General features: G+C 37.7%; 1 protein-coding gene across 1 annotated transcript in view; it reads right to left on the bottom strand.

The window, feature by feature from the left end:
* Nucleotides 1-16,409, bottom strand: part of sh3rf1 (SH3 domain containing ring finger 1) — a 31,384-nt gene extending 14,975 nt beyond the window's left edge. Inside the window, exons 1-2 of the mRNA XM_077716885.1 lie at nt 16,127-16,409; nt 13,324-13,776 (exon numbers count right to left, since the gene is read on the bottom strand). Of these exons, the coding sequence (XP_077573011.1) occupies nt 13,324-13,689 (366 nt within the window). The 5' untranslated portion in view covers nt 13,690-13,776; nt 16,127-16,409. The remainder of the gene's footprint in view (nt 1-13,323; nt 13,777-16,126) is intronic.
* Between the last annotated feature and the right edge of the window lie 704 nt (nt 16,410-17,113).

The raw sequence follows: 17,113 nt of genomic DNA, 5'->3' as shown, positions 1-17,113 counted from the left end.
CGCTGTATGACTTCCTGGGTACATTGCTTGCTGACGCGCTATATTTATAAAGGGAAAAAGCAGAAGTGACTGACGCTAACATGCTAATAGCATGACAACATTAGCAATCGACTAGTATAGCCGAATGCCTATTTGTCGTCCGTGTTACGAATTCATGGAGCAACTTAATGGCTTTGTGTGGCTACTGTAGTTTTATTGTGACGGGGTTCTCTCGCCACCTTCGCCATCTGGCTTCCAGACGGCCGCGTCTTTTCAGCGGGCGCAATTTCGTGCCTGCAGTCCACCGCCGTCGAGCCTCATTTGCCGTGTTGCCAGCAGACAACAAACAAGCGCGGGGGAGTCGTTGGTTGTACAGCAAAGTACTTCAATGGCTTATTGCAACTTCCCGCCCGTCGTGTAAGCAATTATTCCCACGACAACAAAGCTGAGTTCGCCTTTTTGTTCTTTTCACTCGTTTGCCTTCGCCGCAGGATTGGAGAAAAAAATAACTTTATAGATCTAAAACAATGTTTATTTTAACTGTTTTTATATATTTTTAGATTGTACTAAATATGTTTTAAGAGAAAAACACAAAATTGATTAAAAAATTACAATTATTGATTTAAAAGGGGGTAAAAATCTGGAAATTTAATATACATCTATACTCTATATTAATTAGATCCTAAAACAGAAATTTGGCACTCATGATTTCCTTTCATTAAGTTTATAGATCTGAAACAATGTTTATTTTAACTGTTTTTTATATTTTTAGATTGTACTAAATATTTTACACAAAATTGATTAAAAAAATACAATTATTGATTTAAAATGGGTAAAAATCTGGAAATTTACTGGAAATATACTCTATTTTAATTAGATCCTAAAAACAGAAATTCATGATTTACTTTCATTAAGTTTATAGATCTGAAACAATGTTTATTTTAACCATTTTTATATATTTTTAGATTGTACTAAATATTTTTTGAACTAAAAACACAAAATTGATTAAAAAATTACAATTATTGATTTAAAATGGGTAAAAATCTGCAAATTTACTACAAATCTATACTACATACTACATACATAATTTTAATTTGATGCTAAAACAGAAATTCGACATGACTAACTTTTTTTGGGCCGCACAATATGATGCGTCGGACCAGATTTGGCCCCCGCACCACCACTTTCACACCAGTGCTCAAGGGGTTGATAGCTCCTGGGAACCCCGGATTAAAGCCACCCATTCCCCGGCACGGCTACCTGCCTCGGCGGCCGTAAAAAAAAGAAAAATTGGACATATACACGAGACTTTATGTCTATAAAGAGATAGAGGGAACCCGGCGGCTCTATAAAAACATTCTTGTGGCGAGACGAGAGCGCGGCGGCTAAGCTATAGATTAGCCTACAAAGCAAAGTGTTTTAGCGGAAAGCTAACGCGGCTTGACGGCCCGTCGCACGCACGCGGTTCTCATGGGGGATGCCTTCGCGCTCACTTGTTAAACCAAACCCGGATGAGCTACAGACTTTATGGTGGGTTACCTGGTGTGTGTGTGTAGGGTGGGGGGGGGGGCTTCAGTCTATCCTGGGTGGGCCTGAGGGGGGGGGATCACACACTCAGCTTGTCTGACTTAAAGTCAAAAGAACAGAAGTCTTTCACAGTGTGCCAGGTTATACAGTGTGGACTTGAACCAGCGCCCATTATTTCTCATCTAAGAGTAAGAAAACTTGGACTGAGCTAGTTTCGCCCAAAATGTGGTATGATAGCAATTTTTTAAACATGTTGAAATATGAAAAATATCAGAAAAGGTATATAAAGTCATACCTCTACTTATGAATGCCTGTAAATATGAGATTTTCAGGTTACAATGTTTTTTTTTTTAAATGTAAATGAGTGATTCGAGATATGAAAAGATCCAAGTTACAAAATCCAGCTAAAAAGTAAATGCATTTGCTTAGTTGTTGTTTTATTTTGAAAATATTGTCACGGATACATTTATTTTCACTTTATTTTTGCTTAGTTGTTATTTTATTTTGAAAATATTGTCACGGATACATTTATTTTCACTTTATTTTCGTGTAGTTGTTATTTTATTTTGAAAATATTGTCACGGAAACATTTATTTTGACTTTATTTTCGCTTAGTTGTTATTTTATTTTGAAAATATTGTCACGGATACATTTATTTTCACTTTATTTTCGCGTAGTTGTTATTTTATTTTGAAAATATTGTCACGGATACATTTATTTTCACTTTATTTTCGCTTAGTTGTTATTTTATTTTGAAAATATTGTCACGAATACATTTATTTGCACTACTGGGCTCTAATATAATGACAATAAAAGCATTCAATTCAATTGGCTGTATCACAACAACCACTATCCATGTTTCAAGATTATCTCTTACATACTTGTCCATCTCAATTAAAAACTTTTATTAATGATTGCAATTCCCCTTATTAAGCATTTAAAAACCATACAAATGCAACATGGCACAAATTTTAACACGCACACACACATAGGTTACACGTAAAAGTCTAAAATGTACTACAAAGTGGACGCCTGTGGCGTGAATTATTTCAGCGGCAGGGGTCAAATTTTCATATTATTTATTTATTTTAAGACATAAATAAATATAATTATATATAATTATCTCTCATTTTTGTTTTTCTTCACATATTTCATACAAAATCGGGACACTGAACTATTTTAAAGAGTTTAGTTAGTAGTTATGTGGAACAAATAAGAGTATTTACATATAAAGTACACCTCTACTTACAACATTTTCAAGTTAGGAAAAAGTTTTGAAACCAATTAATTTCGTAAATAGAAGTACAACTATTTTCTCGGATAGTATATATAAGCCAAACCCTTAAAATCGCCTTAAAATGGTTGAATTTTACAATTTCTCTCGTATAAGCCGCATTTTGACTTCCATATTGAGGCTTTTAATTGGTAGTAGAAATGCGTGTGAAGGAAGGCAACATTTTTCAAAATGGTGACATGATCTTTTGACCATCTCGCCCACTCAATTGAATGGAAGCAAACATTTGCTGATGAGCTGGCGGATTGTTGTTGAAAAAAAAAAAAAGTCCTCAAAGGGGCCCATTATTTCCGGGCCCCATCAGCTCCAATTCAATTTGGCGGATTAGCACCGAGAGACGAGTCGCACATAAGAAGCGAGCTTGTATCCGAGCCACACAAGGCTTTGGCTTCCAGAAAAAAAAATGTCAGAGTACGGGCGAACTAGAGTGGCCAGTCAATCCCGGTTGAATACTAAGCGTCTCCTCACTTTGAAAGCCGCCACTGTCGGCTCTTTTTGTTCCTCGGAGTCATTCAGTTCTAGGCACCTGCCCCTCTTGGACACGTTTTCATTGGAATTGAATGGTCGCCGTGGCAGATTTTTTATTTTTTTTGCATGCAAGTCGTGTACCAGTCACCTTAATTTGTGGTGCAATACCTCGTACTGAAGCAAGGGTGTCAGACTCGGGTTAACATATATTTTTTTATGTGGGCCGGACCATTTTAGATATAATATTTAGATTTTTTTTATATATAAATGGATTAAAAGAAGTGGATTAAAATCCCTGAATATTCAGTTTTTTTATAGATCTAAAACAATGTTTATTTTAGCTTTTTTTAAATATATTTTTGGATTTTACTAAATTATTTTTGACCTAAAAATACAAAAAAATATATAAAAAAATTACAATTAACGTCAACTCGATTTTTTTATGTGGGCCAGACCATTTTAGATAAAATATTTAGATTTTTTTTATATATAAATGGATTAAAAGAAGTGGATTAAAAACCCTGAATATTCAGTTTTTTAATAGATCTAAAACAATGTTTATTTTAGCTTTTTTTAAATATATTTTTAGATTTTACTAAAATTATTTTTGAACTAAAAATACAGAAAAAATAGATTAAAAAATAACAATTATTGATTTAAAAGGGGGAAAAATCTGGAAATTTAATATACATCTATACAACATACTATATACATAATTTAAATTTGATCCTAAAACAGAAATTCGACATAATTAACTTTTTCGGGCCACACAAAATGATGCGGCGGACCAGATTTGGCCCCCGGGCCGCCACTTTGACACCCGTGTACTTAAGGGAAGTATAATTTGAGCATATATAAACCGTACCCTTGATTCAGTCAGTATTTTTTTGAGTTACAAATGCGAAAAAATACAATAATTTGGTTTGTATTTTCCTACAAGCGTGACAAATTGTCAATTATGCAAGAGTTTGGTCAAATGAAGCTCCTCAACTCACTTTAAAAGGTCGTATTTTGAAAGTATTGCTAGACTAAATGCACAAAAATACGTTAATACTTCAAGGTAAATCAAATTTGATTTAAAAAATATATATAAATATATTTTAATCTTATTCCAGTTTGATAAAATTGAGGAGATCGGATTGGTCGGTCACATTCTGTTCCTCACACGACAATCCAAGGGCAGAACTTTGCTTTCTGCAAGCCAATATTTGTAAAAGCCGCCAGAAGGTAAACAAAGAGAGGATATTGACTTTGTATTGGCCACAATCTCGGGTACAAACACTCATTTTTGTAAACGCGGTGCGGTGGAAACGTGTTTGTTCATCCCGCCCCGCACTCGGGCCAGATGTAACAAGTCGCCGCGAGCTCGCCTTCAAGTCGGCGGATTTTTTCCGAGGCGAATATTGCGTTCAAAGCGCCCTCGTTTTTCTCAAACTAAGATTAAAAAAAAAATCTTCTATAGTAGTAATGGCCGCAAAGGGTCTGAAGGTCAAACCACTAAAAAAAAAAAAAACTCTTGACCAATGGTTATTTGCCCTCGGGGACGAGAACAAAAGACTTAAATGGTTGGTGGTCGCCCACCAATCACAACAAAAGGTCATAGGTCAAAATGTTCCTCCTAGGCCAAACAGGTACTTGAGGGCCACTTTGGAAATTGCAAAGATAGCAAGTCCGGAAGCTGATAAAATCGTTAAAGCTGAAGACATGGGGGGGTTGTCAGGGTGGAGGCGGGGCCAATAGAGCCAACCCTGGAGAAGAAAGGTATCAAAATTTAAAACTACCGTATTTTCACAACTATAAAGTGCACTGGATTATAAGGAGCACCCTCAATGAATGGCACATTTTATTTTTTGCCATATATAAGGCGCACTGGATTATAAGTCGCCCTGTCTATTTTGGAGAAAAATCTACGACTTAAGTGCACCTTATAGTCGTGAAAATACAGTAGGTTTTTTTTTAATAGATTTTTTTGTTTTTATTCTGCGTGGAGGCCACTATTGGTTGAAGTACTATTGTTTATTTAAAATATTTTTTTGCATTTATCAGTGTCAGTACAGATTTTGTTGTTTTCCAGCCTTATTCTATTTCAAACTTGACTGTGGAAGCTAAAAACTGTATTTTCCATATATAAGGCGCATCACATTATAAGGCGCACCCTCAATGAATGGCACATTTTTTTCCATATATAAGGCGCACTGGATTATAAGGCGCTCTGTCTATTTTGGAGAAAAATTTAAGACTTTTAAGTGTGCCTTATAGTCGTGAAAATACGGTAAATTAGAATTAGGTTTAGTGTAAGGTTAGATTAAATTTATTTTTGAGTGTCTGCATTGTAATCCAAGTTCATTTAAATTGGTTTATGTTATGTTACAAGCGCGTTGCCGTGCAAAAAAGTCTTTAATTTTAGTACTATTAAACCCATTTTAGTACTATTAAACCACTAGTTATTTGTTACTCTGTTAATAGATGACATATTATAAGAAATAAAAATGTTTTTTTCCACTTTAATATCCTGTTTTGGGTGTTTTTTCATATTAATTTTATTTTTAGTTCATTTTAAATGGGAAACAATCATTTGAGTTACGAGAAATTTGACATACAAGTTCAGTCCCGGAACAAATTAAGCTCATATCTCAAGGTACCACTATACTTCAAATCTTGTAATATTACACACAGTTTAAACATGAAAAATGAAGTCTGTGAATCCAAACAAACTAAAAATAAACTAGTCCAACCCACATGCAATTTCCTCAACATTAATCTGACCCGCCCACCAAACAAAGTCCGACACCCCCCACCCGGGCCGGCCGGCCTGAAGGCTTTCAGGTGCGGAAGCGTGTCGGCGCACGCTAGCGCCTAGCTAACTCTTTTCAAAGCAAGTCGCCAGAGGGATGTAGCTTCTTTGACGGGAAACCAAGCGCACAAATAATCGCCGTCTCGTAGTCCTACAAAAGACGGCAGCGCGAGACACGATTCGACACGTTGACGGGGGGTGTCGGAGCGGTGGGGGGAGGGGGTTTGACGACCCGCGACCGCACTTGGAATTCCTCGGAGACGCTAACGCGCGACTTCCCTCCGTCTGGGGAATTGAAACGGATTTGAGACGTTTGTGTTTGGTCTGGTGTGTCTTAAAAAGCGGGTAAAAAAAAAAGAAAAAGACAAAAGGGAAAGCGCAAAGTCCACGACCCCCTCCCCCCCGGGTTGGGGGAGCCATCACGCCATTTTGCTCTTTTGAACCTCTCCTCGGGAATTACGTCAACTCCGACACGGGCGAGGATGGTAATTACCCGCAGCGTAAACAGCGTCCAACCCTCTCGCCCGTGTTTTCCAAAACACAGACGGAATTATTTTGATGACGAACGAGCTCGGCAGAAGTTCGACGGCGCGTTGGCGTCCGTTTCAAGAGTATCGGGTTATCGGTTGCATCTTTATTGGCGACGTTTTGTCGGTTATTCCCGCACGCCAAAAGAGGAAGTGGTTGAAAGAAGGATGCATTTTTTTGAGTTTCTTGGTTTTGAGGATTTCCGTATTTTCCCGCATATTTACAATAGAATTGAATTAAAGTAAAGTTTTGCGGTTAAAAGCTACAGGGGGGGGGGCATCTACGGATCAGAGGTCAGAGTTCAAAAGTCATTGTAGTCATGGGTTAGAGCCAAAGAGCCACGGTGGGGGGGAGGGTTAAACTTAGCAGCATTTATGTGGATGTCTTGGGTTATCATTATGGTCCAGTTGAGGCTTAGCTAGCTGGCTAGCATAGCGGAAAGTCAAGTTTCGGCATTGAGTCGTCATATTTATTTTGGAGGACTTCTAGGTGACTTCTTATCATTTTGAAGGTCTTCTAGGTCACTTCCTATTATTTTGGGTGGAGTTCTAGGTCACGTCCTATTATTTTGGAGGAGTTTTAGGTCACTTATTATTATTTTGGAGTACTTCTAGGTCACTTACTATTATTTTGGAGGACATTTAGGTCACATATTATTATTTTGGAGGAATTTTAGGTCACTTATTATTATTTTGGAGGACTTTTAGGTCACTTACTATTATTTTGGAGGTCTTTTAGGTTACTTACTATTATTTTGGAGGACTTTTAGGTCACTTACTATTATTTTGGAGGTCTTTTAGGTCACTTACTATTATTTTGGAGGTCTTCTAGGTCACTTATAATTATTTTGGATGACTTTTAGGTCATATATTATTATTTTGGAGGTCTTTTAGGTCACTTACTATTATTTTGGAGGTCTTTTAGGTCACTTACTATTATTTTGGAGGTCTTTTAGGTCACTTACTATTATTTTGGAGGTCTTCTAGGTCACTTACTATTATTTTGGAGGTCTTCTAGGTCACTTACTATTATTTTGGAGGTCTTCTAGGTCACTTATAATTATTTTGGATGACTTTTAGGTCATATATTATTATTTTGGAGGAATTTTAGGTCACTTATTATTATTTTGGAGGACTTTTAGGTCACTTATTATTTTTTGGAGAAATTTTAGGTCACTTACTATTATTTTGGAGGAGTTATAGGTCACTTATTATTATTTTGGAGGTCTTCTAGGTCACTTACTATTATTTTGGAGGACATTTAGGTCACATTATTATTTTGGAGGAATTCTAGGTCACTTATAATTATTTTGGAGGACTTTTAGGTCACTTATAATTATTTTGGATGACTTTTAGGTGACTTATTATTATTTTGGAGGTCTTTTAGGTCACTTACTATTATTTTGGAGGAATTCTAGGTCACTTATTATTATTTTGGAGGGCTTCTAGGTCACCTCCAGGTGTTTTTAGGGCATTTCAAGGTCAGTTCTTGTTCATTTTAAGGCATTTCAAGCTCGAGCCAATATTAGACGAACCTAAGCTTTTATTTTGTACATTTGTCTTAAGATTAGGCCTCATTTCCCCCAAAATCCACCGCCAATCCCCCGATTCTGGGTGTTCCGGCGGCAGCTGCTCGCCATGTTCCACCGTGTCAAAGTGACGGATGACCTTACTCTCTTTCCGTCATCGTTAAAAAGACGAAAAAAAATGATGGACCTCGTTACTTTTCTGTCTTTTTTAGCCGACAAGAAACGGCAATTAAACAAACAGTTTATTTTTCTTTTAAAAGCTGTCTCCTACATCAAACCATTTTGTATCCCTGTTATTTTTATTTTTTTGACTCTTCGTTCGTTGATTTACGGCAAAGAAGAATGTTTGTGTTTTTCTTATACGGAGGTTCTCATTAAAATTCCTACCCGCCTCCCTTCGTCTGAGGTCGATGAGTCACGCCGCTTTGCTTTGATGACGTCACGGCGCTTTGGAAGCCTCGCCGACCTCCGCCCGGGTGACGCGAGCCCGTCATTACGCCGTCGCTGGCGAGTGCGTCGGGAACATTTTGACATGGCCCGTTTTATTTTTTTAGTAACGTCGCATTCCTCTCGGCCGCAAATTCAAAATTGGCGTTCGGGGGTGCCGAAATGTCTTCAATAAAAAACTTAAACTACCGTATTCTGCGGACTATAAGTCGCACCTGAGTATAAGTCGCACTAGCATATTAAATGTCAAAATATATGTACAATTAGCACATTTGGGGGACAGTTTTTAAATAATAAAAAAACAAAAACATTGTAAGTTAAAGTAATAGAGCTGCCAAATACTACGAATCTTCCATTTTTACCAAACTGTTAAAAACGCATACATTTTCTAGCGTTGGCCATTTTTTTTTTGGGCATGTGGGTCCGTTTATGTGACATTAAAATTCATAACAGCAGGAGAGCGGACTGAACAAAGTTTTTTGTGCTGCTCTGGTATGAGCTCATGTCACTGTCGCGAAAAAAAGACATTTGTATTGGAAACAGCAGCTAGTTCAGCGTTTGGAGTTACAAACTGTGCGCAGTGACCTCAAGTCAACTTAGCCCATTAGTACATGCCCAAAGCGCCTATCTATCTTTTTTTTACCTACTAGAATAACCTGTTTTTAAGTTTTTTGTACTCTCGGTTTAGACTAGGGATGTCCCCCGATCAAATTGCATGGTTTCAACTAACAGGTAATGCAAAAAAAACTGTTGATATGTATTTCTATCTAAAAGAATAATAATAGATATATATATATATATATATATATATATATAGATATATCCATATTTACCTACCGTATTTTGTTATATTCTATGTTTTCGTGATGATTTTTCTTAAGATTTTCCCTTCAAAGTAAGACATTTGTACTGCCTATTAAAACCATGAACATGGAGGTAAAAATTATGAATCAGGAGGCGGCTTATACGCGAGAAATTGTAAAATTTAAAGGATTTTAAGGCAATTTTAAGGGTGCAACTCATACACGAGAAATTGCACAATTTAACGATTTTAAGGTAATTTTAAGGGTGCGACTTATACACGAGAAATTGCACAATTGAACGATTTTAAGGTCATTTTAAGGGTACGGCTTATACACGAAAAATTACAAAATTCACAGATTTTAAGGCAATTTTGAGGGTACGGCTTATACGTAAGAAATGTGCTTTTGCAATGATTTTTCTTAAGATTTTCTCTTCAAAGTAAAACATTTGTACTCCCTATTAAAACCATGAACATGGGGGTGAAAATTGTGAATCAGGGGGCGGCTTATACACGAGAAATTGCAAAATTCAATGATTTTAAGTCAATTTTAAGGCTCATATGCGATAAAACACGGTAATACACGTCTCCTCCACTTGAAAGAACAGCTAGCTACTTTCAAAATAATGGACCGTTATGCAAAAATCATTTAAAACATGATTTATGTTTCAAAACTAAATGTCATGCTAAGCTAAAATGGCATGCTAAAAACAACAACTTACAACATTTCCCATTGATTGACACATTTGCTTGATTGGTTTTGATGGAGTTTTCTAAAAACTGACATGGAGGATTGGATTGGTCATTTTTGTCCGTTTTTAGGGAAGTGGAAACGACCATGTTTGCGAGCACGGTGGGATGCGAGTCCTCAAACTGTGTGTGAAAGGTTCTAGCGGACCACCCGTCCCCCCCCTACGCAGAGTCCGAACAAATGCCAGAAAAGAGTGTCAAACAACTGGCGCAGCCCCGGAGATGGTGTTAAGATGGAGGAAAAGGGGGGAGGAAAAAAGGGGGGAGGAAAAGATGACTTGGTGCCAAAAAACATTTGGGCTTCCCGCAATTGGAGGATGTTTTGTTTTGAAAATTCTTGACAAAAACTACAAAAAAATGAGGAAATGCTTTGGTGTCCTGTGGTATTTCCGTCTGTCACTTCTTCTTTATTTTAGGGTGTTTTTCTTAAGTACTTTTTGGCTGTTGTTGATGGTGTAAGACGTCCAATCTGTTTTAACTGGGAGGGACGGCATATTGTGATTCGTATTGGGAATGTTTTGTTGGTTGAAATTATTGTTTTTATGGTTTAAAGGGAGTCAAAAAGGATGATTATGCCTTTAAATATTGTTTATGTATTTGTTGGGGAAATATTTTTGTATTTGTTTATTGTTGTTTTAATGTTTTTTTTAAGTTTTAACCTTTTTTGTTTGGTTTTTGGAATTAAAAAAATGGAAAGGCTTTATTCTGATCATAATTTATTACATTTAAAAATATATTGTAATGAAACTAACTATTTCTATATTTAAAACAGAAAGGTATTCATAAAAATGTTAATAAAGATAGTATAATTAAGATTTATCTTCTTTATAGTGCTATTGGGAGTATTCATTTTATTTTTATTATTTTAAATGAGTCTATAATATTTTTTTATTTATATATTTAAGAAATTATGTTAACCACTAATAAAAAATAATTTGAATTTAAACCAGCCACATTTGAGAACAATTTTATGAGAATTATTTCTAAACGACCAAAATAGGACTAAATTATATTTTAATACTTTATCCAGTTTAGTTCATTATTTTAAAATTTCAAAGCATTTTATTTTTTTATTTTTATTTATTTGTCAGAAAGTGCAATTGTCTTATTTAAAACATGAAAGTCATAACAAAAAATGTCGCTAAGCTAACGTTAGCAATCCCTCTACTAGTGTCGGCCAGGCAACGAGATCACAAGGGTCCCCCGCAACAAAACCCTGTTGTGCATCTGTCACCCGGCCCTCCTGGCCATACACCAATCGGAGGTGGGGTGACGGATCCCAAAAAAAACAACAAAAGGAGCCGCTTTTAGCCGGACATTTTGGCTGGCCGGACAATGAAAGAAGCGAATCTGAGGGTGACTGTCGGGGTTAGCCAAAGCGCCAGGGACCCCGCGGAGGTCCGCCCGGCATCCGCTTTGATCCGGCCGAGGCCTTCCACCTGCGAGGGCGGTCAGGATTTGAACTCTCTCATTAGAGAAGAGCGCTTGTGCTTGTATTGACAGCTGCACGATAGCGTTTAGCCTCTGTGAAAAGAACCGCGCTATCGGAGGAGTGCCACCGCCGAGTTGATTTGAACCGGAGCAAAATGGGGGTCAAGTGTCAAGCCGCCCCGAGAGAGCCAGGGAAGTCCGCCGGGATGGGCTCGGTCGGGGGAATTCCCAGAAGGCCAAAGCGGCTTTGAAAGCCACACTGTAGCAACTATGATCTCAGGACGTAGCGATATATTATCAGCGTGTTGACATTCGGATGATTTGACACAAGGACTTGACATCTTTTCATCAACCCAATCCTCCCTTTTCATTTATATTTTTTTTTGTGCGGGTCACAGCGGCTCGCATTTAGATCGGCTCTTCACAAAAAGTCATGTTTTGGTGGGTTGGGACGGTGGAGAAGTGGTTGGGGCGTTGGGCTCACAGTTCTGGGGTCGAGGGTTCGATCCCAGGGTGGGTTCTTGTTGGATTTGTAGTTTGTGTGAGTTGTCTCGGGGTACGCTGGTTAATTTATGTGTTTTTTTTCTGTTCTGTTGAGTGGCCCTTCAAATATTCATGTTTTGGAGGGGTGGAACGGTGGAGGAGTGGTTGGGGCATTGGGCTCGCAGTTTTGGGGCCGAGGGTTCGATCCTAGGGTGGGTTCTTGTTGGATATGTAGTTTGTGTGAGTTTTCTCGGGGTACTCTGGTTAATTTATGCGTTTATTTTCTGTTCCGTCGAGTGGCCCTTCAAATATTCATGTTTTGGAGGGGTGGAACGTTGGGGAAGTGGTTTGGGATTTGGCCTCACAGTTCTGGGGTCGAGGGTTTGATCCTAGGTGGGTCCTTGTTGGATATTTAGTTTTTCACTGGGTACTCTGGTTAATTTATGCATTTATTTTCTGTTCCGTCGAGTAGGCCCTCAAACATTCATGTTTTGAAGGGGTGGAACGGTGAAGAAGTGGTTAGGGATTCGGGCTCGCAGTTCTGAGGTCGAGGGTTCGATTCTAGGTGGCTTGTTGGATATGTAGTTTGTGTAGGTTTTGTCTGGGTACTCTGGTTAATTTATGTGTTTGTTTTCTGTTCAGTAGAGCCTCACAAGGGTCGCGGGGGTGCTGTAGAAGAGTAGGCGGGTGAGGGTGGGTGCCTGAATTGGATGTTCACCAATCGCAAGGGCACAATGAGACAAAAACCATTAGTTGTAGCTAGGGGGAATTAGCCTAGCATGGATAATTTGGGGTTGTGAAAGGAAATCGGAGTACCTGGAGAAAACCCACCCACGCGGGCAAGAAATGGCCGTCGGCCCGTTCCAAAATCGGTAAAGCTTTCGAGTGAAATTATTACGAGATTTGAGTCACGTCTGTTAGTCGACCGGCTGCTTTTCATTTCGCGACGAACACAGTTAATCCGCGGCGAGGATTAGCGGCGGTAATACAACGTGGCGCATTTAATCCGCGTAGATTTGCTCTGTATTGTTTTGATCCGGGCTAGAAGCAAATGTGCATATCAACTTATTCCACATTTATTGGTCATTTGGCCTTTTTCAATAATATTTTCATCATTTGCTTTGGGTAAATAAAAACTGGGCAGTAAGTTAGTATTAGTTTGGACAGCTTTAGTCATTTTTTACTGGGTTAAATCACAAAAAAATGACACCTTAAAGGCAAAAATCTGGGTAATTTTATCCCCAAAACCCTTTTTGTGACAGTTTTAGGGAAAAAATGGAGGTTGTACTCACCCGCACATGAGAGTTCTTCACCTGAGCCCGCTGAGGTTGCGCTCCCGGCGGCCCTGGTTCGACACGGGTTCCGGCGGCGAGCCCACGTGCGGCGCCATTGGGTGCGGCGACGGGCACGGCCCTCCGTGGCCTCTGTTTGATGCCGTCCAGCAGGCGTACCAGCAAGATGTTGCTAGGTAGCTCATCCACGCCGCACTCCACCAGCGTGCGGCATTCCGGGCAGCGTAGCTCGCCACGGGATCCCACAATGCCTTGCAAGCAGCGGCGGCAGAAGGTGTGTTGACATGGTAGGACCTTGGCTGAGGCGTCCAGGCGCTCTAGGCACACGGGGCACTCTAGGAGATCCAACAACACCGACTCCTCCATTTTGGCGGTTTCAGAAGAAAAACATCATGCCCACCGCGTAGCCGTCACGCCATCCCCACGCCGTTATGGCCGAGGCGTTGGCATAAGCTGTCGAAGAGGGTCGAGAAAAGCGGGTTAATAAACGGTAGTGAGAAGTAGGTCACATGACCAGTGAAAGACAGATATTTTCACAAGATTGGATACATTGAAGATGGAGTACAGTGGTACCTCTACTTACAAATTGGGGTTGGATATGATGAGGTGATACCTCTACTTACAAAATTGCAGAATTGGTTCTAGAAGTATTGGCGTAAATTGTTTTTTTTTTGTAAGTAGAGGCATATCTTATGAGAAATTTGCATCATTCATTCCACAATCTTTAATCAAAGCTAATTTAAAAATGATAAAATCAAATCAAAATAATTATTGTTATCATACACAGCTGTGTTTAACAACATTGTTGGTGCATTTCCCAGTGAAAACATAAACAAGTAATTTAAAAATATAAAAAGTCACATTTTGGCAAGGTAAATTATAAAGTATTGCACAAGGCAAAGAGCCACTGCACCCGTGTGCCGCCATTTTGGATCCAAAAGTGGATCCAATGTTGCATGAAACGTGTATGCAAATAAAAGAAATGTCTGAATTGGGAATATTTATATCATAGTCATCTTTATGTTTTGTAAATTGGACAAATAATTGTATTTCAGAACAATTTTGTAACGTGAATCAATTGTAAGGTGAAGAATTTGTAAGTAGAGGTACCACCAAAATTAGGGATGCCGCCAATTAGAAATTGGATCGGAATTTATCAGAAATGTTTTTTTAAATCAATGTATTTACATTTTTAGGTAGTAAATAATCAGCCGCCATTAAAAGGCGAGAGACGTCTAATCACATTTGACTGGGAGGGTTGACACAGATCGTTCCATTGTATTTTAGTGATTAGTGGAGTAATCTCCCAGAAGTTGAAAACCAGCGACTAGAAGCGTAACGACAGCCTAATTAGCGTAACTCACAGGTGCTTAATGTTCAGGTTTAATCTAATTTGCCACAAAGCGGATAAAAGCACCTGTGACGACATGCTTAATGTCGGAATTGTGACACAATTACACATAGAAAGGATATGCCCTGCTTTAAATGTAATTTAAAAAAAATAAATAAAAAATCATCTCAAATAAGACAAATATTCATCCCAAAAATTAATGTGAAAATTTGACACAAACTAAGTTTGTTTTACAATCTGAAAATAATTTACGGTGTTCTTATTTCTATTGTACTTTAACAATATATTATTTTCATATAAACACAAAAAATTGTACATTAGTGTCTTACTTTGTTATCTATGACATTATTTAAAAAATAATAAATCCTCCCTGATGATTATCTTTGCAAAAATTTAAAAGATATTTCCAAACATCTGCTTCTGCTTCAGAAAACAAACAGAGTTACATAACAATCATAGTCCAACTTTTCTGCAGCCATAATTTTTTTTACTCCGATGCATATTTACAGTCAAACATAAAGCTCAGCGATACGACAATAAATAATGCCATAAGTCGACTCACCACAAAAAAAATAACTAGAGATTAATCGTCTATGACCTTAACTGTTTGTGGCACATCTCCAAATCCCAAATTATGCACTTTCACTACTTGACTCCCAAATTTAAAGGCATTTCTGACATGTTTTTACCAACTAACATTGCCTATCAAAAGAAATCAAGCCTTGAAATTGAATTACAAAAACAAACATATATTTTAACAAACATTTTTAAAAGAATGTTATTTATCAGTACTTTTGGATCAGAAAATAAATGCTGACGTCCCGTCAGGTTTATAAAAACATCAAAAACGAGTGAAAACATTACATTACAATGATGCATACATTTAATGTGTTTTTATTACATGAATTGTGAGGTATTTGAGCAACAAAAAGGCATAATGGTGTGCCAATTCTATTCATTTTGGTCAGGTGTTTTTAACCCACACTACTAATGACCCAAAAAAACATGATTCTATATTGTAGAAAAAAATAATCCGTCATAAATTCAACATAACAAAACCCTAAATACGATTACCGTTATTAAAAAAAAAGTCAAAATGGCTTTGTAATTATCTTCATTTCGGTCAGGTGTTTTGGATGAAACCAACGCGTCATATGAATTAATATTTATGCCAAAAAAAAGGATTTATATTACAGAAAAAAATAACACGTCATAAATTCAATACCACACAACCGACAATACTATTAGCGTAAACTTGATATCATTTAAAAATGCAAACGTGATGCTAGTTAGCTATTAGTTACTATTAGTAAAACTACATTGTACAAGTCGTGTTAGACTCGGTAGCTTTAACTTGGAGTTCCCAAGTTTTACACCACTTGTAAATGAAAAAGTAAGCAAATAAGAGCAATAAGACAGCAATAATAAACCATTTTTAAACATTTTACTTACCTTTGGCGTGCTTTAACTCCCAATTGTGGCTAGCGTTACTTGTTAGCGAGCTTCCCCCCACTACTACTACTACTATTTCTCTACTCCCCCCTTTACAAAATGAAACAATCAACAAGCGACTTCTATTATATCTATGTGCCGGTGGTTTTTAATGTGTTCTCCGGTTCTTCCAGGTGAAATAAAGCAGAAGTTGACGCTAAAGGTCGAAGCGTGTCTTCACAGCGCCATGCTAGGAGGGATTGTGTTCTGTTCGGTAGTGTTCTGTTGGACCTGGAAACGAACTGGGAAGCTAGGGAGGGAGGGAGAGGGAATAGCGGTGCGTTCACAAGCCCTGGGATTTTACAAACTTTTTTCGACTGTCGTGTACGTGAATGAAGCGAGACGTCGAGGAAAAAAAGGAATGTTCGTTCTAACTACGTGTTTTAATTCTGTATTAAAATATAATACAGCAAAATAACACTGGATGTGTTATAATGTTTTTTTTAACTTATTGGGTAGAGAGGTGTATAATTTCCGAGGTACATTGAAGTAGGCTTTCGAGCTTTGTCAAAAGGGCGTGAGCTAAATCATGTCACCATGTGTGAACTTGTTATTAATGCTATTTAATCACTGGAAAATGCATTTGTTGTTGCACACTAGAGTCAAATTGCTATAATATTCACGCTGCGACTGAGGGGGGTGGTGGTCCAAAAAAATGGACTTCTGTTGGTGTCAATTGCAAAAATAACAACTAATAAATAAAAGGTTCTATTTGCAAAATACCTATAGATACTATTTCTATTTGTAGTAGTACACTACATATTTATATTAACACTAGTGAAACAAAATTGAAAGGAAAAAAACCGTCTCACCACAAAACAGCTTTTCACATCAAATATGAGATTGGAACTCATCCTAGAAGAAAAAGTCATAAATTTAGGATAATAAAACTAGTACATTACATATTTTAACATCATGTGAACCCATCTTGTTGCTTCGTCGTAAAAA

Source organism: Stigmatopora nigra, chromosome 5, assembly GCF_051989575.1.
Source record: "Stigmatopora nigra isolate UIUO_SnigA chromosome 5, RoL_Snig_1.1, whole genome shotgun sequence".
NCBI classification, from domain to species: domain Eukaryota; kingdom Metazoa; phylum Chordata; class Actinopteri; order Syngnathiformes; family Syngnathidae; genus Stigmatopora; species Stigmatopora nigra.
The sequence above is the reverse complement of the archived record's forward strand: the minus strand, read 5'-3'. Positions and strand labels throughout refer to the sequence as shown.